This window comes from Acomys minous (genome assembly GCF_964271855.1).
Source record: "Acomys minous genome assembly, chromosome: 13".
Taxonomy (NCBI): Eukaryota; Metazoa; Chordata; class Mammalia; order Rodentia; family Muridae; genus Acomys; species Acomys minous.
Genome location: NC_140495.1, coordinates 68,741,251 through 68,762,668, shown reverse-complemented (window position 1 = coordinate 68,762,668; position 21,418 = coordinate 68,741,251). Strand labels below are relative to the sequence as shown.

Below are 21,418 nucleotides of genomic sequence, written 5' to 3'. Positions count from 1 at the left end.
CGTCACATGCTGGTGAGGATGTGGAGCAAGAGGAATACTCCTTCATTGCTGGTGGGAATGTGAACTTGTACAACCACTTTGCAAATCTATCTGGTGCTTTCTCAGAAAAATGGGAATAGGACTTCCTCATGACCCAGCTAATCCACTCCTTGGAATATACCCTGAAGATGCTCCACCACACAACAAAGACATATGCTCAACCATGTTCATAATGGCCTTATTCATAATAGCCAGAACCTAGAAACAACCTAAATGTTCCTCAGTTGAAGAATGGATAAAGAAACTGTGATACATTTACACTATGGAATACTACTCAGCTATGAAAAACAAGGAAATCCCAAAATTAGTTGACAAATGGATGGAACTAGAAATGATCATACTGAGTTAACCCAGAAGCAGAAAGACTCACACAGTATATATTCACTTATAATTGGACACTAGCCCAAGAGGCATGTCCTATGAAAGTCTTCACTTACCAGGAGATTGGGATAGGTGTGAGAAGTATGGGGGAATGGGGAAATGGAAGGATTCACAGTGTCCTCGAAACCTACAAGAACATCAGGATGGGTGGATCTGGGCCCAGGGGTTCTACACAAACTACTGCACCAGTCAAGGACAGTACATGCAGTAAACATTGAACCCCTACTCAGATCTAGCCAAGGGACAGGGCATTCTCCACAATTAAGTGGAGGCTGGAGACTGACTCTGACACAAATACTGGGGCTCCATATTTGACCACTTCCCCTTGGTGGGGAGGCCTGGTGGCATTCAGAAAAAGGATAAGCAGGCTACCAATATGAGACTTGATGGCCTATGATCATATAGTGGGGCATGAGGTCCTCCTTGGTCACAGACATAGGGGAAGGGAATAGGGTGAAAGCGAGAGGGAGGGAGGAATGGGAGGATACAAAGGAATAATAATTGTGATGTAATCTGAATAATTAATTAAATCAATTAAAAACTTAAGATCTCCATTCTTATTAATATATAATCATATACATTATATATTTTAATGTGTATATGTGAATGTGTGTGTATGTGTGTGTGTGTGTGTGTGTGTGTGTGCACGTGCAAGTCCATACACCAATTTAGTTTGAGCATAGTTCTCAGAGGAGGATGTTAAAGGTCTCCCTTTGTCACTCTTCATCTATTCCTTTGAGTCTGTCTCTCCATGAGCCCGAAGCTCTAGAAGTCGTGGAGTTCCATAAATACTCCTATCTCAGCCTCCCTTGCAGCTGGAGGTCAGAGGCATGCATGAGACACCTGGCTTATCATATGGGGTCTGAATTCTGTTCGCAATTGCAGAGCCATATCTCTAATTGCAGAGTCCATCCTCTTTTCCACAATCCCTACACAAATTTACATTTCTACCAGCAGTTCACAATACCTCCCTCTTTCTCCTTCTCCTTGAATTACTCATTTCCTTACAATTTTTGTAACAGCTGTTTTAACAGGCTTGCATTGTTTTGATCGGTTTATGACTAGTCTGTAAAATACAAAGAAACCACTCATTAAAGAACAGCTAACCAGTTTTTTTTACTTTACCCTGTCCTCAGGACCTAGCCCTTTAATTTGAGCACCATCATTAATAATGTCTGTTCTGTTGGTTCTTGTGTTTTTGAAATATCACATATTTGGAATATCTCTCCTCCTCTCTTATAAGCAGTACACACAAGGCTTTCTGTAGCAACATTAGTACCTGAAACTTAGACGATGAAATAAGGGTATCAGATATTGAATATCATTACACATCACCCTACTTATCTTTGGAGATTCAACCATTATCTCCAATTTAGCACTCAATTCCCTCATCAGCACAACCACTATGGCATTATCTTATGGCTTAAAATTTTAGTGAGTCATAAAACACATGGACTTCCTTTCTTTGTAAAAATTATTAAAATAATTTAAGACATAAAATGTTATATAAATGCTAATGTTTATCTACTCCTTTGGCTTGGCATTCCCTGATGGTAACATCTTGTAGACATGAAACACTGGTGTGGTTCTCAACACATGATGGTAAGCTATTTCAACTGGGTGTGCTCTCTCTCTGTAAGTGGCTTCTGGAGAGAGGAAATATTGCTACTGGTTTAGTATATAATCTATGGCATCTAAGAAAATCATATCAAAGACATCCAATTTATATCTGCTCCTTGAAGTTATTTATCTTTTCCAGAAATTAGAACATGTTTGCTCAACTGTATATTTTCTAGTATAGCAGAATTTTCCCCTCAAGTTATATTTCACACAGTTAATTTATGTATTACTCAAAACTTATTATTAGCATAACTGTGTTTATGTATCAGAGCATAGAGTCAGTGACTGACTTCCCACTTACTAGCAATTAGTGATCCTATGTGCAGCTTCTAAAGAGAGTTCTTCAGATGCAGTGAAGCACTAGGTCCTAACCTCGAATGGGCAACTCTTCCATAGCCATCAAACACTTTACTTTCAGGATAAGGGTGGAAAAAGCACTCTGCAAGGGGAAAGGCTTAAATAATGAGATTAGCATATGATTTACTAAATGTATAACTGGTAAATTACCCTCTCGAATCATAGTTTCTTCTCTTGTAATTATGAGAGTAATAGTGCCTAGCTAATATAATAATTATACAAATTAAATGAATTAATGAATGTGAATTTTTTTACTTCAATTTCTGGCACAAACTCGGCTCCAAGACAGGGAAGCTGATAGGCAATCAAGCTTCTGTTAGAGAAGTAAAGTGAATATTTCTTGATTCATTTTGAAGTGGGGCTCATCCAGACCCTGTCTTCCGTGCATGTACTTTTTATACTTCCCTATTTTGGCTTCATTTTTCTACTGAAGAATAGTTTGTCCCACTGCTATAGGTTATACATAATCTCAGAGCTACTGAGCTTTTTCCAGCTTCACAATCAGTGAGAGTATTACTCTCCTCTTGTAGCCAGTCTAGGAGAGGGATTTTTACAAACATCCTTAGCTTAGGCTGCGGTTCTCACTAGAACAACTAAAGTGGTACTGTATAGGAAAGAATAGAAATAGAGTTTTAGAACATGAGAGATGCCCTGGAAGTGGGTGGAAGGGAGCCTGATAGGCAATTAATCTCCCGTAGTTGTGATTATTGCCCACACCATTTAGACGTCATTATGGAATGTAGTTGCTTCAAGACCCAACAGCCTGAAAATTCTCATTGCATTTTAGTGGCATTGATGAGAAGTGTTAATATTGGAGTTAAGAATGGAAGAATAAGTGTTTGTAGAAATCAAAGTCTGTGGCTACTCCTAATTCTTGAGTAAACTAATGTTATGTATTTTGGGACTGGTCAAACACAGCTATTTTCATTATGATTCTCCATTAATGCATGGCTTTATTCATTGAAATTATGGGTGTGTACATATGAATGTTTTGTGCATACTTGAAAAACTGTTCAGTTTATTAAAAAATTGTTCTTTGTAACCCTATTGGTGTTCCATGGCCAGGCAAGCATATTATTTTCTCTAAGCAGGGTAAATATTAATGCCAAAATAAAGGAAATGGTGCCGATGTTTTTTTCAGACATTAAAAATTTTATCTTTAAGAAGCATTCCACTGTGATAATTTAAATTTTATACTTTTTCATTTGAAACCTGTTGATTGGTATATTTTTCTCAGAGAAAAGAGAATTTTGCTCTTTTCTGTATAACATGACTCATTGGACTTATCCAGAAGCCTAGAATGAAGTTAAGACTTCTTGTTCTTAAATCACTAAATTGTGATTTTTTTTTGAGATGGCTGTAACTTAGTGATGGTGGTGAAAGACTGGAGCTGAACAATAACTCTAGTGTCTGTGATTTGATCATTGCCCCTTGCGGGTGGCCTTGTGGGCACACAGAGGAAGGAGATACAGCCTACCCTGAAGAGCCCTGATAGACTGTGAGGAGGAGCTGAAGGAGAGAAACCTGTTCTTTAGGATCCCAAGTGTGGGATGGAACGGTCTAGTAAGAGAACAGGTGATGTTACTTCACTAGCAGGGCAACCTCCTCGTCCAGGAGCTTAATTGCTACCAGATGAAAAAGATCCCGTGAACAGACTCTGGGAGGAGCTATATAAATGAGCCCAGAACTGGCGGCTGTACGGATTGGAGACTTGGGATAGATTTGGCTGTTCGTTGCTACCCTTCAAGACACTCCTAGAGAAATCCGCTTGAGAGAAGGCTTCAGAGCTTCAACTCCTGTTGAGGCTCTGAGGTCTTATTACCCCCGGTTCCAGTGGAAGAAATCCTACAGCTCCCGATCGGAGAATCGTTCCTCAGGACTGATATCCTTAAGGTTTTGTTGTTGTGTCAATTAACCTTCATTTCGCACTGTTTTGGTTAATCTGGTTATAATTAACATAGGCTTGGTCAATACATTGTTAATGAAATATTTTGGTTAAGGAAATTGGGACTACAAGGAGCCACCCCCATCAGAGGTCTAGGGGAGGGGAATAGGGCAGAAGAGGGAAGGAGGATGGGAATTGGAAGATAGGAACTGGAAGATAACAATCTAACAATCAAGATGTAATGTGAATAAATTATAACAAAAAATGTAAACAAAGAAACTACCATCGGAGCCACAGCCCTTCATTTTCCTTATAAATAGCATCTGTTCTATTCTGCCATTGAATCTTCTATGGTATCCTAACAATCAAAGGCACTGCTAAGATACTTATTAGTGGTCCTGTCAGTGTATGTTGCATAACCGATGTCTTGTCCAGCCTATGATGCCTACATGGACATTTACAGTGCAGAGTTGGTTGTCAATGTTTATAATTTTGGGGCATTGACTAAAGAGACACTGTTAAATTGGTGCTAGGTGTAAGGCCACAGAGTGAACTTGCAGTGTTGAAATACACAAGGATTGTGAAAGAAAAAAAAATCAGTCATATTCATTAAGAAAGTTTCACAGCAATGGCAGATTAAAGAGAAAATTAATTTAATGTGAGTCTAATGAAATGGTCAAAGTACTCACTGACTCATGGAGAGAGAAAGCCAGGATGCTTAGAATAGTGCACCAGAGCAGAACACACCCACAACTTCACACAATGCATTGTGGATGTCAGCGAGATAGATCTTCCTTGAAGATCCAGAGCTGGAAAACTAAATAGCTTTTTGAGGTCGCACAAGATGGAGCAAGAATTCTAAAGACACACAGCTCTATCTGTCTGACCAGGAAGTTATTAAGCTTTGTGTATATGTTGTCCAAAAAAGAAAAATACATCTTCAGAAAGCATGAAAAGGAATCTCACTGAAAATAATTTTATTATTCAAGTTGTTTCTCGGTCAAGAAGGGAGATTGCTCTTAGCAAAAGCACATGGAGATATGATTGCAAAACTCTGCCAAATTGCTGGGATTATAAGCATTCACCACCACACCTGGATTTTCAAAAATGTGCTTTCTGGGATTCAAATTAAGGTCTTCATGCTTGCAAAACAAAACTTTATGAACTCAGTTTTTCCTCAGTACACAACAGTCAATGTTCAACAAGAGCTTCTTTCTCTTGTTTTGCTGTGGTCCCTCTTTTAGTTTCCATGGTGAGATATGCTGATTTTGTGGCTTTTACTCTGTCTTGGGTTTACTCGATGATTTCTGTTGTTTATGGAGTATATCTGATACCCACTTTCTGTGTTTTCAGGATTATAGTAGAGGATGCAGTGGATTGGCAGGCCCATGACAAAATCGTCCTCAGCTCTTCATCTTATGAACCTCATGAGGCAGAAGTCCTCACTGTGAAGGAAGTCAAAGGCCATCACATCAGGATCTTTGAACGTCTTCAACACCGACACATTGGTATGGCTTTGCTTTCTTGCATGCTTCCTGGAGGCACCGTGAAGGATCTGCTTAGTAGCCTGCCCAGGCATATTGCACTTGATTGACATTAGGAGTGGAAGGAGGCTACCTGATTGCTGCCATACATTTGCGCTGGAAACCTTTCTCAATTTTTCCCTTCCCCTGCCCTATCCTCAACCACCTTTTCCCTCTCCTCCTTTCCTTTTCCTTCTTCCTTCCTTCCTTCCTTCCTTCCTACCACCTTTTATTATTTTTATTTATTTGAAACAGGGTCTGACAAAGCACACCAAGCTTGCCACGCAAACTCATTCTCCTACCGTAGCTCTCCAGTGCTGAGATGATAGGCACGTGTGCGTCATGCCTTCACACCTGGCTTAGTTTTAGCTTTTAATTTACTTAGGCATCAAGACCGGGTCTCATTATATAGTTCTGGCTCACTTAGAACTTGCTATGTGGACCAGGCTGGCCTTGAGCTCAAGGGTACCATTTGCTTCTGCCTCTGTGGTGCTGGGATTAAAGGCAGGTACCATCACACTTGGAGTATTGTTTACTTTCAAAATAATATTTAGATATTTTATTAGACATTTTATCATTCAGGATGGAAAGTCAAAGAGGAGAGAGTTGAAAAAAATCCTTACATATCAGTAGACAGTTTTTGGCTAAGAACAAAACTCTTTGACACTTAAGTATCTAGTTCATTTCGTGGCACATTGAATTCTAGGGTACCTTGGAATATGATGGATAGTGTAAATAATAACTTTATGTAGAAATATACTCTTCTAGACACAATATATATTTTACATATTGTCCAGTAAATGACCAAGAAGATTAAAAGAAACAGAAGAACTCAGATACTTTCTTGTAAAAACAGGTAATGAGTACTGCATATGAATAAGCCATTAAGGAAAACCACCTCTTGCATCATGTCAGAAATAGGTTTATCTCAGGGGCTATAACTAATGACATGTGCAAAATACATGCTTTAGAGAATTGTTTTGTTATATAATACACGAGAGGGGAGTATAAATGTTCACCAAGACTATTTCAAGTTATTTCTAAGTTATTGTTTCAGGGGTAGTACCCCCTTCTCTGCTCTCTGTTATTTTTTAAGATGCGGTGTTTCTGTTGAATTTATGGCCTCCCCTCATTCTCCTGCCTCAGCCTCTAAAAATTAGCAAGGACTGTAGCCATCTATCACCATGGCCAGCTTGATTTTCTGTTTTAAAATCACAGCATAGAAAGGAACAGTCTTTACTAACTCTGTCCAATTAGAGTCGCCGTGAAATGTCAGCAGAAAGAGAACAGCAAGGTTCCTCCTTACTCCTTCTCTGCTAGCTGGTCCAGGTACACAGATGAAGCTTCACATTGCTTCTTTCAGTTTCTCTGACTTGCAGTTTACACTCTACCATGGCCTAATCTGACCTGGGATTCTTTACTCCCACGATGGAGGATATGGACAATGTGCTGTCAAATGTCACAGCATGCCTGTGATGCATGCAAGAAAGGAGGTTGGAAACCCTACTAATTGGACAAACCTCTGAACCAGTGGCCTGTCCTAGTACCCAGAGTTATTGAAAAGAAATGAATTATTGCTCACACATTCTCTTTGATCCCAAAGAGGGACAAGTGAACAGGTTTTTCATTTCTTGGCTGACATCTGTCGAGTGTGCCTGAGGAAAAGCTGGTTTTCATGTTGGAAGGACGTCTAACAGGAAGGGAAAATTTCACTCGGGAGGAACGCTGGGTCCCCAGCTGGCAGTTTCCAAGACAGACAGTTAACAGTTGTTTTCCCCTGACTCCTGTTTCTCTAGGAAGTGCCCACGTGATGGAGGATGGGCAACATATTCCTTTGGCGGCTGAGGTTGGACTATTGACTCGAAACATTAAAATTCAGTCCGAGTCATCATGTAGAGGGAGACTGCAAGTGGGGTCCTTCAGGAAGTCTAGCAGAGAAGAGTTTTCTGGTAAGTGAAATGGAATATACAATTACTAAGCATTACCACTCAGCGACTAAGTAATTCTGGACCACTCATCTGGGACACGCAGAAATTTCAGCTGTGACAATTTCCACTTAGAATGCAAAATGATCAAATTATGTGGCTTCTTTGTGCTCCAGGAAGTTATGAATTTTCAGCCCTAATCTTTGCTAAATTATCAGTGTGGAGTTAAATAATATACTAGAGATCAGTGCTTATGCACACTTTCACCATAAAGAAAACACCAACAGGAGATGTGACTTTTCCTCTGCTTTGAAATGACATATGATTTAATAAACTTTTGACTCTTATCACTTTCCTGATTTTCTCTTACTTTTTTCCAGTAGTATTCAATATCTAATAATAGATGTGAGCTCATGCTACAGATTAGTGGCAGGAATTTAAATACAAACCATTTCCATATTTTAGAGTGCTTAAAAGATCAATTCAATCTTATAAAAAAGAACAATGCAGTCTCTTTCTTTGAAATTTATGCTTTGGCTTTTTTTTGGAATTTTTCAAAATTATTTGATGACTTTATTAAATGCATGTTCTGGCGATAGTTTTACAAAACTCTTTCGGATCAATAGTTTTGGAATGTTGTCAGGATAGCGCCATCTTTGAAAGTCACTGTATACCCTTCCTTAAGGATCTGAGTTTATTTATACAATCATTCCCTTGAGTCTTAGAATTTTCTTTTAATACTTTTTGAAGGACACATCGACTGCTGATTAGTTCTATATTCTTTTAAGTAACAATGTCTGGTTTTCTAATATCTCTTGAAGGAATTTTTAAAAATAAATATTTGTCATTAGAAAACATCTGAATAAATCTAAAGTCTATTAAGCTTTGGTTTCTATAACTGAAGGCAATCTTATAATATTTTATGAGGTTTTTTCATTCTGTAAGATGAAGAGGCAACATGTGATGAGCAGAATAGAGAGACAGGAGACAGAAGAAATGATTTTTTTCCTTAATTCTTTTATTAATTAAGTTATTTATTAATTTACATCCCAATTGTAGCTTCTTCTCTTTCCTGTCACCCCAGACCCACCATTGTACCCCTCCCCCGATCCACACCTTCTCTCTTTTTTTTTCTTAGAAAAAGGGAAGATTTCCATGGATATCAATCAACCAGTCTTGGCATATTAAATTTGAATAAGATTAGGTGCATCTTCTACTATTGAGGCTAGACAAGGCAGCCTGTTTAGGGAAGAGGCATCTAAATGCAGGCAACAGAGTCAGAGACAGCCCTTGCTCCTGCTGTTAGGAGTCCCACATGAAGACCAATTGTGAAGAATAACTGTTTTGGAAGTGTGCAGCCAAAAGCGGTTCTTCAGTATCACCCTTAATCATGCCAAGGCTCAGAGACTATTGAAGAAGAAGAAAAAGGAGGCTTGGCAAGACTGTAAGTGCCAGAGGCTGGGGAAGACCAGACCGAAAATGTGTCTTCAAGACATGACAAGGCCACCACACTTATAAACTTATAGCAGCTGTGGTTGTTACTACAAGACCTACATGAGATCAAGCCAGTCGATATTCCAGTGTGAGCCTCTTCTCCATATCTGAGCAGCCATTGGAAAATGATGGCTTCTTGGAGAAAGAGAGTCCATTTTCTTTAATAGGCAGTCTGGAATGATGACTACATTTCAATAAAAGGCCCTCCACTCAGGAGTATGTGAGTGGCATTAATTGGGTGGATTGGGTTAAAAATGCATGGCATGCATTTATACAATTCTGGAAGAATTAATAAAATATTATCTTTTTTTTTTTAAAGAAAAGAAAGTCCCTGTGTACTTGAATACAATAAAGGCTCAGAGAAGACCCAGAAAAAGTGCTCTAACCACTACTTAATATTATCATCCTGGGGAGTTGTCTTGGCACTCTTTGTTCACTATTTTGGAATATTCAGATCTTACATCAGAAGGTCATGATTTCTAGTGAGTAGGAAAACGTTTCGCATAGCCTCTCTCTATACTTGCGAGAGGCGAATTTGTTCCCTAGGAGGCCAATTGTTGATTTCTGGTGACACTGTCTCTTACTATAAGTTAGGGGAGTTTCTAGTACACAATGAATAGATGCTAAATGCATGACACAGCGACATATAAGAGAGAAATGCCTGCCTCAAAATAGCATGATGTTGAGGTCAAACAACCTTATTCTAGGTGATAGAATCAGAAGCTGGACTCTAGGCTTTTATAGAAGTGATTGTAAAGTTGGAAGCCAGAGACTCAGCTAATAAAAACCTGGTCAAGCAGGACCATGGTCATGGAGTAGGACTGAAGGCCAAATCCTACAGCTGAGCACAAAGCCTGACAGAATCCTCAGCATCTGTAGCTGCTAAACTATGACTTTTAAAATAACCTCCCGGAACAGGAAAGAGAAACCATATTAAATGCTTCTGTGGGCTGGAACTGTTCTGGTTTTCCCACCGTGGAGATTTTTTTTCCCTTTAATGACCCCTTTCTGTCCAGAATACAATCCAGGGTCTCACACTACATTAAGAACCCTTGCTTTTTAAAGCACGCATGTCATTTCAGGGGAGAGGGTGGGAAGATTGTGATGACCAGTGGACCAGGGTGTTTGCTCTGAGACTGTGTCTCTGAACGTGAGCTGGACAAGGAGGCCAACAGCAAACATGCCGAAGTGAACCATGGCAGGGCCACAAGGCCTCAACCCTACCCGAAGAACTACAGGCAGCTAGGACATGCTGAAAGCTGGAGAAATAGTCATCCCCAGGGAAGAGCACATCAACTGGTTGTACAAATGGTTATCCCGGGAGATGTATATACGAGTAACACTATACAGACTGAGCAGGTTATATTTAGAAAAAAAAAAAGATGGCATGGGATTTGAAAGGAGGGGTGTATGGGAAGGTTTAGAAGGGAAGGGGAAATTATGTAAGTATCTTAGACTACAAAGAAAAAAATATATTTTTTCAAACTAGCCTGAGTCAGAGTCCAGATGAAGTGGAATCTACAGCTACATAGCATGGATGCTGCGGACTGGTTATAGAGATGAAAACCAGGAGAGGACAGTCTCTACTGGTTATTAAGGACTGCTCTACTGTTTGTCCTTTTTTCTGACAATGTCTATCCAGGAAGTTCTAAGATAATAATTTCAAAAGGGAAACGTGGAAAGTACATATTAGCAAAATAGAATCTGAATCTGTCATTTAAATGCTCAGGATATTTTAAGTACTTGCTGACAATTTATTGGTTTTCACTTATTGCTTAAATGTACATGCAAATCAAATGATGTTGAGCAGTTTGAAACTGTGAATTCCAATCACATAGATATAAGATCTTGAACTGCTGCTCACAGGATATGCTAATGAGAGGCTGTAACTACAATGTATAATAGGAAATAGGCTGTTTCCATGTGGTTTGCACTTCGGTTTGATAACGTTCATGTGGAAGTTTGATGTGCATGGCAGGTACAACATACATTTTAGCTGTGTGTTATTGGCAAAAAGTATCAAGAGACAAATATGATTTCAGTGGTTGTTGCTAAAATCGCTTCCTTGAGGGCAATGGAAACAGTATCCACCCTTCTCCTGTGGTTCAAAAAAACCAACCAAGATGTGACTACACCAAAGTTCACTCTGGAGAATTTGTGAGTTTATTAGGTGTATTTATAGAGAAATGTGTAAGGGATGTGGGCAGGAATGTAGGTGACCTTAAAGTAGCCACACGGGAAGGTTTGTTACAAGAAAGAATGATGCCATTTTCATGTCTTTAGAGATAGAATAACTTATGTTATTCTCACACTAATATCTTCTAGCCCCTTCCCAAAGACCATATACAATTAGGCAGAATTGCATACAGCTTGTTAGTTTCAGTAGGTGGATACTCAGACAGGGGCTCTGTAATGTCCCCATTACCTAGTGTTGTAGGGGAAGGTAAATAGTCAATAATAGTCAACTGTAATGATAAATTTTGAGTGGGACCAGCAGAACTCCTGAAGATGGTGGCAGTGTGGCTCAGAAGTCAGTCCTATACAACAAAGTTTAGCACAGTATTTCTATACCATCTATCAGAAGATTCTCAAATATTGTCAACCGAGTGAACTTATTACTGGACTTCTTTTATCCAGTTGCATGAGAGGCACGTCATCTTTTACTTTCTCCTTATCAAAGCGATTGACTTCTTCACAGCCACTGATTTGCAACTGTGAAACTGTTCAAGTTTCCAATCTCTGAAGGTGTTAGGCTGGCCTACCTTTGAGCCTTAATTAGAAATAGGTGTGTGGGTTTATTTCTCATCTTTGATTCCATTCCATTGATCAACCAGCTTATTTCCATTCCAGTACCATGCCTTTTTTTTTTTTTTTAATTTTTTTATTACTGTTGCTCTATAGTACAGCTTGAGGTCAGGGATCTTCTATCTTTTTAAAAAAAGGTTTGTTTGTTTGTTTATTTGTTTATTCACTTTACATCCTGGTCACAGTCCCATCCTTCTTGACCTCTCAGTCCTACCATCTCTACCTCTCCCCGCACCCCTCCCTTATTCCTCAGAAAGGAGGAGCCTCCCCCCTTCCCATCCACCCCAGCTGATCAAGTTGTATCAGGGCTGAGTTAATCTTCTTCCCCTGCAGCCTGACAGGGCAGTCCCACCAGGGGGAAGTATTGAAAAGCTGGCAAGAGAGTTTATGTCAGAGAGAATGCCCACCAGCTCCCCTTACTGAGGGACCTACATGAAGCCTCAGCTTCCCATCTGTGTACGGAACCTAGGCCCCGTCCATGCATGCTCTGTGGTTGGTGCTTCAGTGTCATCCAGCCCCTCTGGGTCCCGGTTAGTTGGCTCTGTTGGGCTTCTTGTGAGGCTCCTGTCACCTCCAAGTCCTTTTCTCCTTCCCTAACTTTTCCACAAGATTCCCTACTCATCGCCCAATGTTTGACTATGAGTCTCAGCATCTGTTTTGAGGCACTGTTTCTTCCATCTTTAAAAAAAAGAAATAACTCCATGATTTACCTTGGCCATTGCCTCAAAACCAAAACAAAACCTCATAAGTTCCAACAACAACTATTAAGGAAAAAAGAAGTGAGGGACCAAGTTGTCAAGTTGTAATCCTCCTAGCAAAGGATATGTGACCAATGACTGACATACAGCTATTGCTGGTTCCCTGATTCCAGTGTGAATTTGTTCCTGTTATAGTGTTGAATATTTCACTGTTGCGGGTGTTTTGTCTCACCGCTTCTCAATGGGAGGCATGTAGCTTGCATGTCTGTACTTAGTCATATATCCAGGTGAAAACCTTAGTCTGTCAATCATTTTATGTCTTAGTTTCCTTATCAGCAAAATAGGGGTAATTGTACCTTACTCATAGGATCTTTATGATAAGGAAGATTGTGTGTGTGTGTGTGTGTGTGTGTGTGTGTGTGTGTGTGTGTTACAGCAAAGCTTGGCACATGCTCAGTGTTATATGGGAATTAGATGTTGCAGTTATTTTACTTTATTATTAGTTCATAATATATAATCATATAGTATATTTTTTTTACCAGAAATGTACACACTGATTATTAATACTCCCATTTAAAACCAATGTATAGGCTGAGTTCTGTATTATTGTAATGATATCATTTTAAGGAAGCACAGCTAGGAATCTGGAATCCAATTGTAATCCTGGCACTTGGGAGAAATTAGCTGAGCCTAGTTGCATAAGCCTATGATCTGAGCTACTTAGAAAGCCGAAGCAGGATATTATAGATCAGACTGGGCAATTTAATGAGACTCTGCCACCTACCCCCCACCAAAAAGAAGAGAGAGAAAAAATAAAGAAGGCCAGGATAGAAGTGTAGTGGTAGAATGCTGGCCTAGTAGTATACTAGATTTAGGACTGAGGGTTCAATCATCAGTACAGCAAATAATACACAATAAAAAGATAATATTAAAAAAGCTTAAAGTCTTCAGTGAGATTACATAATTATTACTTTTTATCAATGATGTAAGAAATTTCATTGCTATAAAAAAGAATGTGGGAAATATAGTGTAGCTAAGATTAAAGGTTTCATGGGATTTTTCTTTATATTTATTCCTGAAAATTGATCCTATGGTGTCACACATGCTGCATCAGTGCTCTACCACTTAGCTCTTTGTAGAGTCTTCACTTTTAGATTTTATTTAGCTATAAAGGCTCACAGGGTAGCTCAGGCTGGCCTTGGATTGACTCTGTAGCACAGCCAGTCTTAGAACATTCCATCCTTTTGCCTCAGCCTCCATTGTTTCCTGGTTACAGCTCTGTGTCTTCAGATCCAGTTTCACAAACATTAAATGTGTATTATGTTTATCTTTTTTACCATGCTTTCATCAAGAAACTCATATTTCTGTACATTAATTGGGCCATAATAATCTTTCCTTTTTTTCATCATCTCAATATGTAATTACAACTCATTGGAATGGGATCCTTGAGACAGACAGAGGAAGACATGACTTTGAGGCAAGTGGGCAACAATCTACATATCCTTTTTTCTTATCCAGGCCCTTGATTCAGTCTCCTAACAAATACAAAGGATCTATAAACCAGCTGTATACTTCGCCAAGGTTATTCCCTGCCTATATTTCTTCTCACTTTTTATATCAGAGTCCAGAGAGCATGTTACTATGACTACAGTGTGATATTTCCAATGATTCATTTTTTTTTGTTGGTAAGAATTTACAGTGTGAACTAGAGTCTTAGTGCTAAGGATAATGATTACATTTCACGTAAATATCTGTATACTCTAATGCCCCAAAGCAGAGGCCTTTAGTATTTTTGGGAAATAAGAAAGAACCTAAACTGAATATATATGTTTTATTTTGTAGGTGTTCTTCAACTTCTAAATGTAGAAATTCGGAACTTGGGGTCGCCATTGTATTCATCCATTGAATTCATTGGTATGTCAGCTGGATCCTGGGTAGTATCTTCTACTATACATCAAAGCTGTGGTGGAGGCATCCATGCATCTTCCAGCCATGGCATGCTTTTAAAAGACAACGTAGTGTTTGGCACAAGTGGCCATGGCATTGATGTGGAGGGCCAGAACTATTCTCTCTCTAATAACCTCGTCATTCTGACAATGCAGTCACCAAGCTCATCTGCTTGGGTGGCAGGAATCAAAGTGAACTATGCGAAGGATGTCATTCTCCATGGCAATGTGGTGGCAGGATCAGAGAGACTTGGCTTTCACGTATGTGGCCATGAGTGCTCCTCTAAACTGTTTTGGTCCGACAATGTGGTTCACTCAAGCCTTCATGGCCTTCATCTCTACAAGACACATGAACCCAACAACTGTACTGCTGTCTCTGGATTTCTAGCTTTTAAGAACTTTGACTATGGTGTCATGATACAGACAGAGAATAGTGTGGACATGCACAACATCACTCTGGTAGACAATACTATTGGCCTTTTAGCCATTGTGTATGTATCTTCTGCTCCACTGAGCTCCATCAGCACTGTACAGATTATGCTTAGGAATTCAATCATTGTGGCCACTAGTGCCTCTTTTGACTGCATCCAAGATAGAAAGGCACCTCAGATGGCCAACTGGACATCAGCAGATAGAGCGCCTTCCAATCCCAGAGGAGGCCGAGTTGGTATTCTGTGGCCTATTTTCACCTCAGAGCCAAATCAATGGCCTCAGGAGCCATGGCACAAAGTGAAGAGTGGTAATCCAGTTTTAGGAATTACAAAGCTTCAAGGTAGGATTCTGGGGTTTGTCCTAAAAATGGGGCTTTATACACCTAAGCACACAATTTTTAGTAGTGTTCTGAAATTGTCCATCAAGAAGGTCCAATGGTAATAGGGGAGGGAGATAGAGGAAGAGGGAGGGAGGGTGGACTGGAGAGGAGGGAGGGGGCTATGATTGGGATGTAAAGTGAATAACTAAATAAATTAGTTACAAAAAGAAGGCCCAGTGTGGCCTAGTGCTTGCATGCCTAGCTGACACCCTACTGTTGATGAACCACAATTGTGAATTAAAAACAGTAAGTGATTCCATACAGAAATTACTGTTTTCTGCTTGATGGACAGACTTTATTGTAACAATTTGATTCAGAAATTACTCTTGGATAGTGATTGCTTTTCCTGTTATTCAGTAAAGTAACTTTACCACAGCTGAGGTCTCTTTACAGTAGGCTGCTATAAAGGTTACTAGGTTTAAAGTTAGCATTTGACCATAACTTGGGAAGCTTAACTTCTACAAGGTAGTTTTGGCAATTTTGTGCTTACTCTTCATCTATTTAGTCTATCTTGCAGTTGGCTTGAGTGTTACATAGAATGGATACATTTTCATTAAGGTTTTAATTAAACTTTTCCTGAAGACTGTAATGTATTTGAATCATTGTCTTTAATTGTTTTTAAAAAATATTTTGTGTATGAGTGTTTGCCTGTGTATATGTCTGTGCATCAAATACATGAAGTACCTACAGAGGCTGGAGGAAGGCATTAAATCCATGGAACTGATGTTATAGAGGGTTGTGAGCCTCCATGTAGCTGTGAGGAATCGAATCTATGTCCTCTGGAAGAACAGTTAGAGTTTTAACCACTAAGCAATCTTGCTAGGTTGGAATTTGTCTTTTATTTTTACATACAATGGCCATGTGTGGTAGAGCCACTTTGTAACTACAATTCATATAAAAATCCCTGGAATTATTGTGGATAGCTGAAATTAGCTCCTAGAATATACACTATGAAAAGAATGTTTAATTATATAATATCTATTTGTAGATGATGACTCACTCAGACAATCTTGTGATATATTGTTTAAAATTTCAGATGTCACCTTTTCTAGTTTTGTGAAGAGTTGCTATAGCGATGACCTGGATGTCTGTATCCTGCCTAATGAGTATAGCACTGGAATAATACACCCAATAACAGCAGAGAGGACCAGGATGCTAAAGATAAAAGACAAAAACAAGTTCTATTTTTCTCCATTACAGCCCAGGTACCATTGTCAGTATTGATGATACAGTATATTTATGAAGTAGGTTTCAATTCATTAAATCCTCTGACACATGTACAATCATAACGCCATTGCATACACTTAAATAAATCCCTGTAGAAATGGCTGGTGCCTTGATTTAGTGGTCCCAACATTTTACCCCTCTAATATTCTTACCCTTTCATATATGATTTTAAGAATTTGCACACAAATAGCTACTGGTTACTGGTTTTTCCCTCTTGAGTCCAAGTTTTATTCAAGGATCTGAAAAAATATATGGAATATATTTGCCTTAAAAAGACTTGGAAAAATGAAAAGAATGGGTTATTGCTTTCTTACATTACAAAAACTGCTAGAGGGAGAAAGGGAATACTCTAAATAAACCATCCTATACAGAAAGTTTATGTGTTTGACCTAATGCTGTTTCCTTTTTAATTCCAATTCCTGGGCCATTGTAGGTAGCTCAGTACAGTTAGGCACACAATTTTTGCCGTGTTATTTTTTTGTTCTTTTCTTGTCAAAACTTTCTGCTTGTGTCTACCAGTAGCCTGAATACTATACCTTTTGGTCCTTTGTAGCAGTAACAAAATGCAATAAAATAGATGACTTATAATGACCAAACATTTATTTCTTATAGTTTTGGATGTGGGGAGTACAAAAATCAAAGAAGCTTGTGACTGCTCTCTGGCGAGGGCTCCTGTCCCCGTCTTCCATATGAGGTGAAGCATATTAGCCTCATATAACAGAAGGATCAGGGACACAAGAGTACCCACTTGACTTGACACAAACTCAGCACTGCCAGTGTGCTTTCCTTTTGCTGCCTATCATGAGACAAGAGTGTTGCTTTTTCCTCCCTTTTCAACAGGAAAGACATGGAGGGAGCCATCTGCCTTGACTCTGACTGTGAAAGTCCAAGAAAATACCTCTTCACAGATCTGGATGGGAGAACCCTAGGTCTGCCCCCACCAGTTTCTGTGTTCCCAAAGATGGAGGCAGAATGGACTGGACCCTTCTTCAACACAGGTCAGTTATGTCTGATCATGGATGTCTTTGGGAAAAGCAGCAAGCATGTGAAAGGTCTGGTGGTTCTGTTTTCCTATGAGAACAAAATATATTGGACAGGAACCAAAGTGTAGGACTGAAGTCTGTGCTGATGGGCTACCAAATCACATGTATGGTAGCGATACTGAGTCATTATGACATACTGGGACATCACTACTGTGATGTCTATGGACACCTGTGTCTATGTCAAATGTATACATTGTCACTGATCTCTGAGAATAATTCTGATACACACCTTAGACTTGTGCAGCACTCATGTCATCTTGAAGTAACTCATCCAATTACGAATCCATCTTTCTTTTCTGTTTGGACTTAAAAGCACATTTTGGAGAGGGTGGTATAGGAGGCACTGTGAGTTTCATCTCCCTGCTCCCCAAAATTCTCTTAAACTATGCTGAGCTCAGAACTTCTGCCTCCTGTGCTTTTTGCTTGGTCATACAACCATACCATCTTTGGATCTAGGTCCGGGTGAGATTTCTATTTCTACCATCAGGGACAATGGATTCCCCATTTGAACTGAATTTGTGCATGTGACAGGAAAGAAAAGCTGAGGAAAAAAATTCCCCGCTTTTGTTCTACTTCATACGTTTTATATTCTTTCTGGTCTCATGTCTCTTTATTTTTTTTATGAACTAAACTTGTTCTTTATAATTCCTTACATTTATATAATGCAGTCCTGTTACTCTCGTCCTCACTGTCTTATTTCCTTCCCACCCCATATTGCCTTTCTTCCTTACCATTTTAAATTCTGAAGATACGACTCTCCCAGGACTACGTGTGCAGACCATTTTCCTTATTCCAAGAGGACCAAGATCAAATTACCACCCAGTGCCACCTATAAATTATGACTTATATGACTAGCTCAGATATGACCTTGAAATTTGGTCAAAAATACCCAACTGATTCCATTAAGGAAGTATAGGCATCTCAGATTCACATGCCCACTTATTAAATTCAAATTCCTGCCCCAGTATGTTGCCTGCTACTTGCCTTTTGTTACACGAGGAAAATCAGTGACCACATTTCTTTGTTATTTTTCCTAAAACAATCTCTCACCTTCCTCATGTTCCCTCCCTGCAGCCTCTGTAATGTAGACATCACCATCTCTCACCTGGTGGTGGCAGAATTCCCTCCCAGTTGAAGTTCTCTCTCATTTATGCACTCTCTCCTTCACTCACCTAACAGCCAGGGAAGCCATTTAAGCTTTTCCATGGATATTCACTCACTCAGACACATGCCCGCACCACAAGCTTATCAGACTCGCACTCTTGCAACATGGTTGCTTCCTCACACCTCCTATGACCCAACTTACCTTAACTATGATAGTCTTTTGTTTTCCCCCTTTAGCACAGGGCCCTTGCACAAAGTAGTTCTTCTGCCTGGGATATCTTATTAGGATCTCTGTTATGGATACATTAAGTATATCCCTATGTATCCTTGGGGAAGTCATCCATGGCCCCATCTAGCAATCATGTGAGCTGGTGCTGGCACTGCTAGAGTACTTGCTTCCCATGCAAGAATCCCTGAGTTATATTCCTAGGCCAAGAGTGGACCACATAAGTGTGTGATAATGCATACCAGTAATCCAAATCTTCATGGTCATCCTCATAGTGTGATCAAAGCTAGCTGAGATAAATAAGACATCGTGTCAAAAACAAACAAGCAACAACCAAACAAACAGACCAACAAAAACCCCATACAATGTATTTATTATTTTCTAAAGCCAATATAGCAGCTTTATTGTTTTATAGGTCCACGGCCTGACATTATATAATAAATGCAATTGCTTAGTTGTTTATTTACCATTTGACCCTTTAGAACACCAGCTTAGCGAGGGTTTAGATTCTGGACTGACTCACTGCTGTGTATTTAGTCTTGCTTGACTGGCTATATGAGTGAAAGTATTGTGGACATAGAAAGAATATTAATGAGTTTGTCCTAAACTACCAAAAACATCATGATTATATATATATATATATATATATATATATATATATATATATATATATAATGATTTATTGCCCAGGCTAGCCTGGAACTTGCTGTGTTGTCAAAGATTGCTTCATTCTTCCTCTATTGTCCCTGCTAGTCTTAAGCTACCAGTCCTTCTGTCTCAGCCTCCAGTGTCCTGGTATAGGCATATTTCATCATGAAAACTTGTGTATATTTTTATTTGTTTATAGCTTTTTTTTTCTATTTGAGCTATTGCTGAAGTATAACATTTGACATTTGTAATTATTTCTATTTTTACTTAAACTTTTCCATATGTATGTTCAAGTCTTAGTGTTGTGATTAAGTGGCAAAATATGGGGCCTACAGTGTAGGATATATATATATATATATATATATATATATATATATATATATATATGTATATATATATATATATATATATATATATACTGAATGCATAAAAATGCTGAGGAAATACTCATTTTGCTATAATGTTACAGTTGTTGAATATAATCAGTAAATCCATTTTTTTTTTACAGAGGAATGAAATCTGTAGTGTGTGTGTGTGTGTGTGTGTGTGTGTGTGTGTGTGTGTGTGTGTAAGAGAAAGCAAGAATTGATAACACAATCAGTAAAGGTAAGAAATAAAAAGTAGAGTATGATCCTCACTGTCAGTTGTCACCTTGCTAGGATCTAGAATCTTCGGAAGACAGGCCTTTGGGAATACCTGTGAGGGATTATCTTAATTACATTCTTTGATGTGGGGAGACACTTATTACTTGTGGGTGAGACCCCCTTTCTGGATAGTAGCTCTTGGACACCATAGTGGAAAAGTGTATTGAACAGTCAAGGAGTAATATGCATTAGTCTTGCAAATTTTTTAATTTTTAAAATTTTCCTTGTCAAAGCAATTTTCATCTTATTTTTGTTTTACGTTTTATTAAGTATTTTTACATATGCATTTATATTATTACTCATATATACAATGAAGTGCCTACAGCAAGGAGAACCATGACACAATCAGGAATTATATATACATTACCTTCATAGTGTTTTGTCTATTTGTATTTGGCAACCTTGAAGAAAACATCTTTCCTATCTTGGTGAGTCTAAAATTCTGAATGTAAATCAATATCTCTCATACCTCATTATTATCAACTTGAAACATCTATCTAGACCTAGAACCATCTTAACCCCTGAATAACTAAGCTTACTTGTAAAACTAAGCTATCTGGTCTTCAACCCCATCAGAGACTTGAGAAGGAATAAAATTAATTACCTGAGAATGCTGGGAGTTCAGGTTAGCAGCTTCCCAAATGAGAATAGCTCAGAGACTGGCTGAGGCATGAATATCTATGCATAGACAAAGCTTCTTACTAGCTACAGAATCCCTGTGAATTATTAGATGATATTCTTCATATGGCATGAATGAAGATTTACAGATGTCTTTTTTTCTACTCATACAAAGAGCAGAAAACTATCCTTAATTATTCTGTACATCACACACCTTATACATTTATAATTTTAGGACTGTATAATGCTTGTGAGAAATTATATGTTTTCAGAACAAAAGAACTGGACATTGATGCTGGATCAGACCTGACAGGATTCACTGCTCTCAGCATACATTTTTTTCTTTTTTTATTAATTTATTCTTGTTACATCTCAATGGTTATCCCATCCCTTGTATCCTCCCATTCTTCCCTCCCTCCCATTT

General features: G+C 38.8%; 1 protein-coding gene across 7 annotated transcripts in view; it reads left to right on the top strand.

Moving 5' to 3' along the window:
- Positions 1 to 21,418, top strand: part of PKHD1 (PKHD1 ciliary IPT domain containing fibrocystin/polyductin) — a 443,479-nt gene that overhangs the window by 303,208 nt on the left and 118,853 nt on the right. For all 7 annotated transcript variants that reach the window (XM_084755074.1, XM_084755077.1, XM_084755075.1 and 4 more), the window contains 5 exons: positions 5,636 to 5,790; positions 7,602 to 7,754; positions 14,570 to 15,445; positions 16,521 to 16,689; positions 17,552 to 17,709. In XM_084755074.1, the coding sequence (XP_084611200.1) occupies positions 5,636 to 5,790; positions 7,602 to 7,754; positions 14,570 to 15,445; positions 16,521 to 16,689; positions 17,552 to 17,709 (1,511 nt within the window). The remainder of the gene's footprint in view (positions 1 to 5,635; positions 5,791 to 7,601; positions 7,755 to 14,569; positions 15,446 to 16,520; positions 16,690 to 17,551; positions 17,710 to 21,418) is intronic.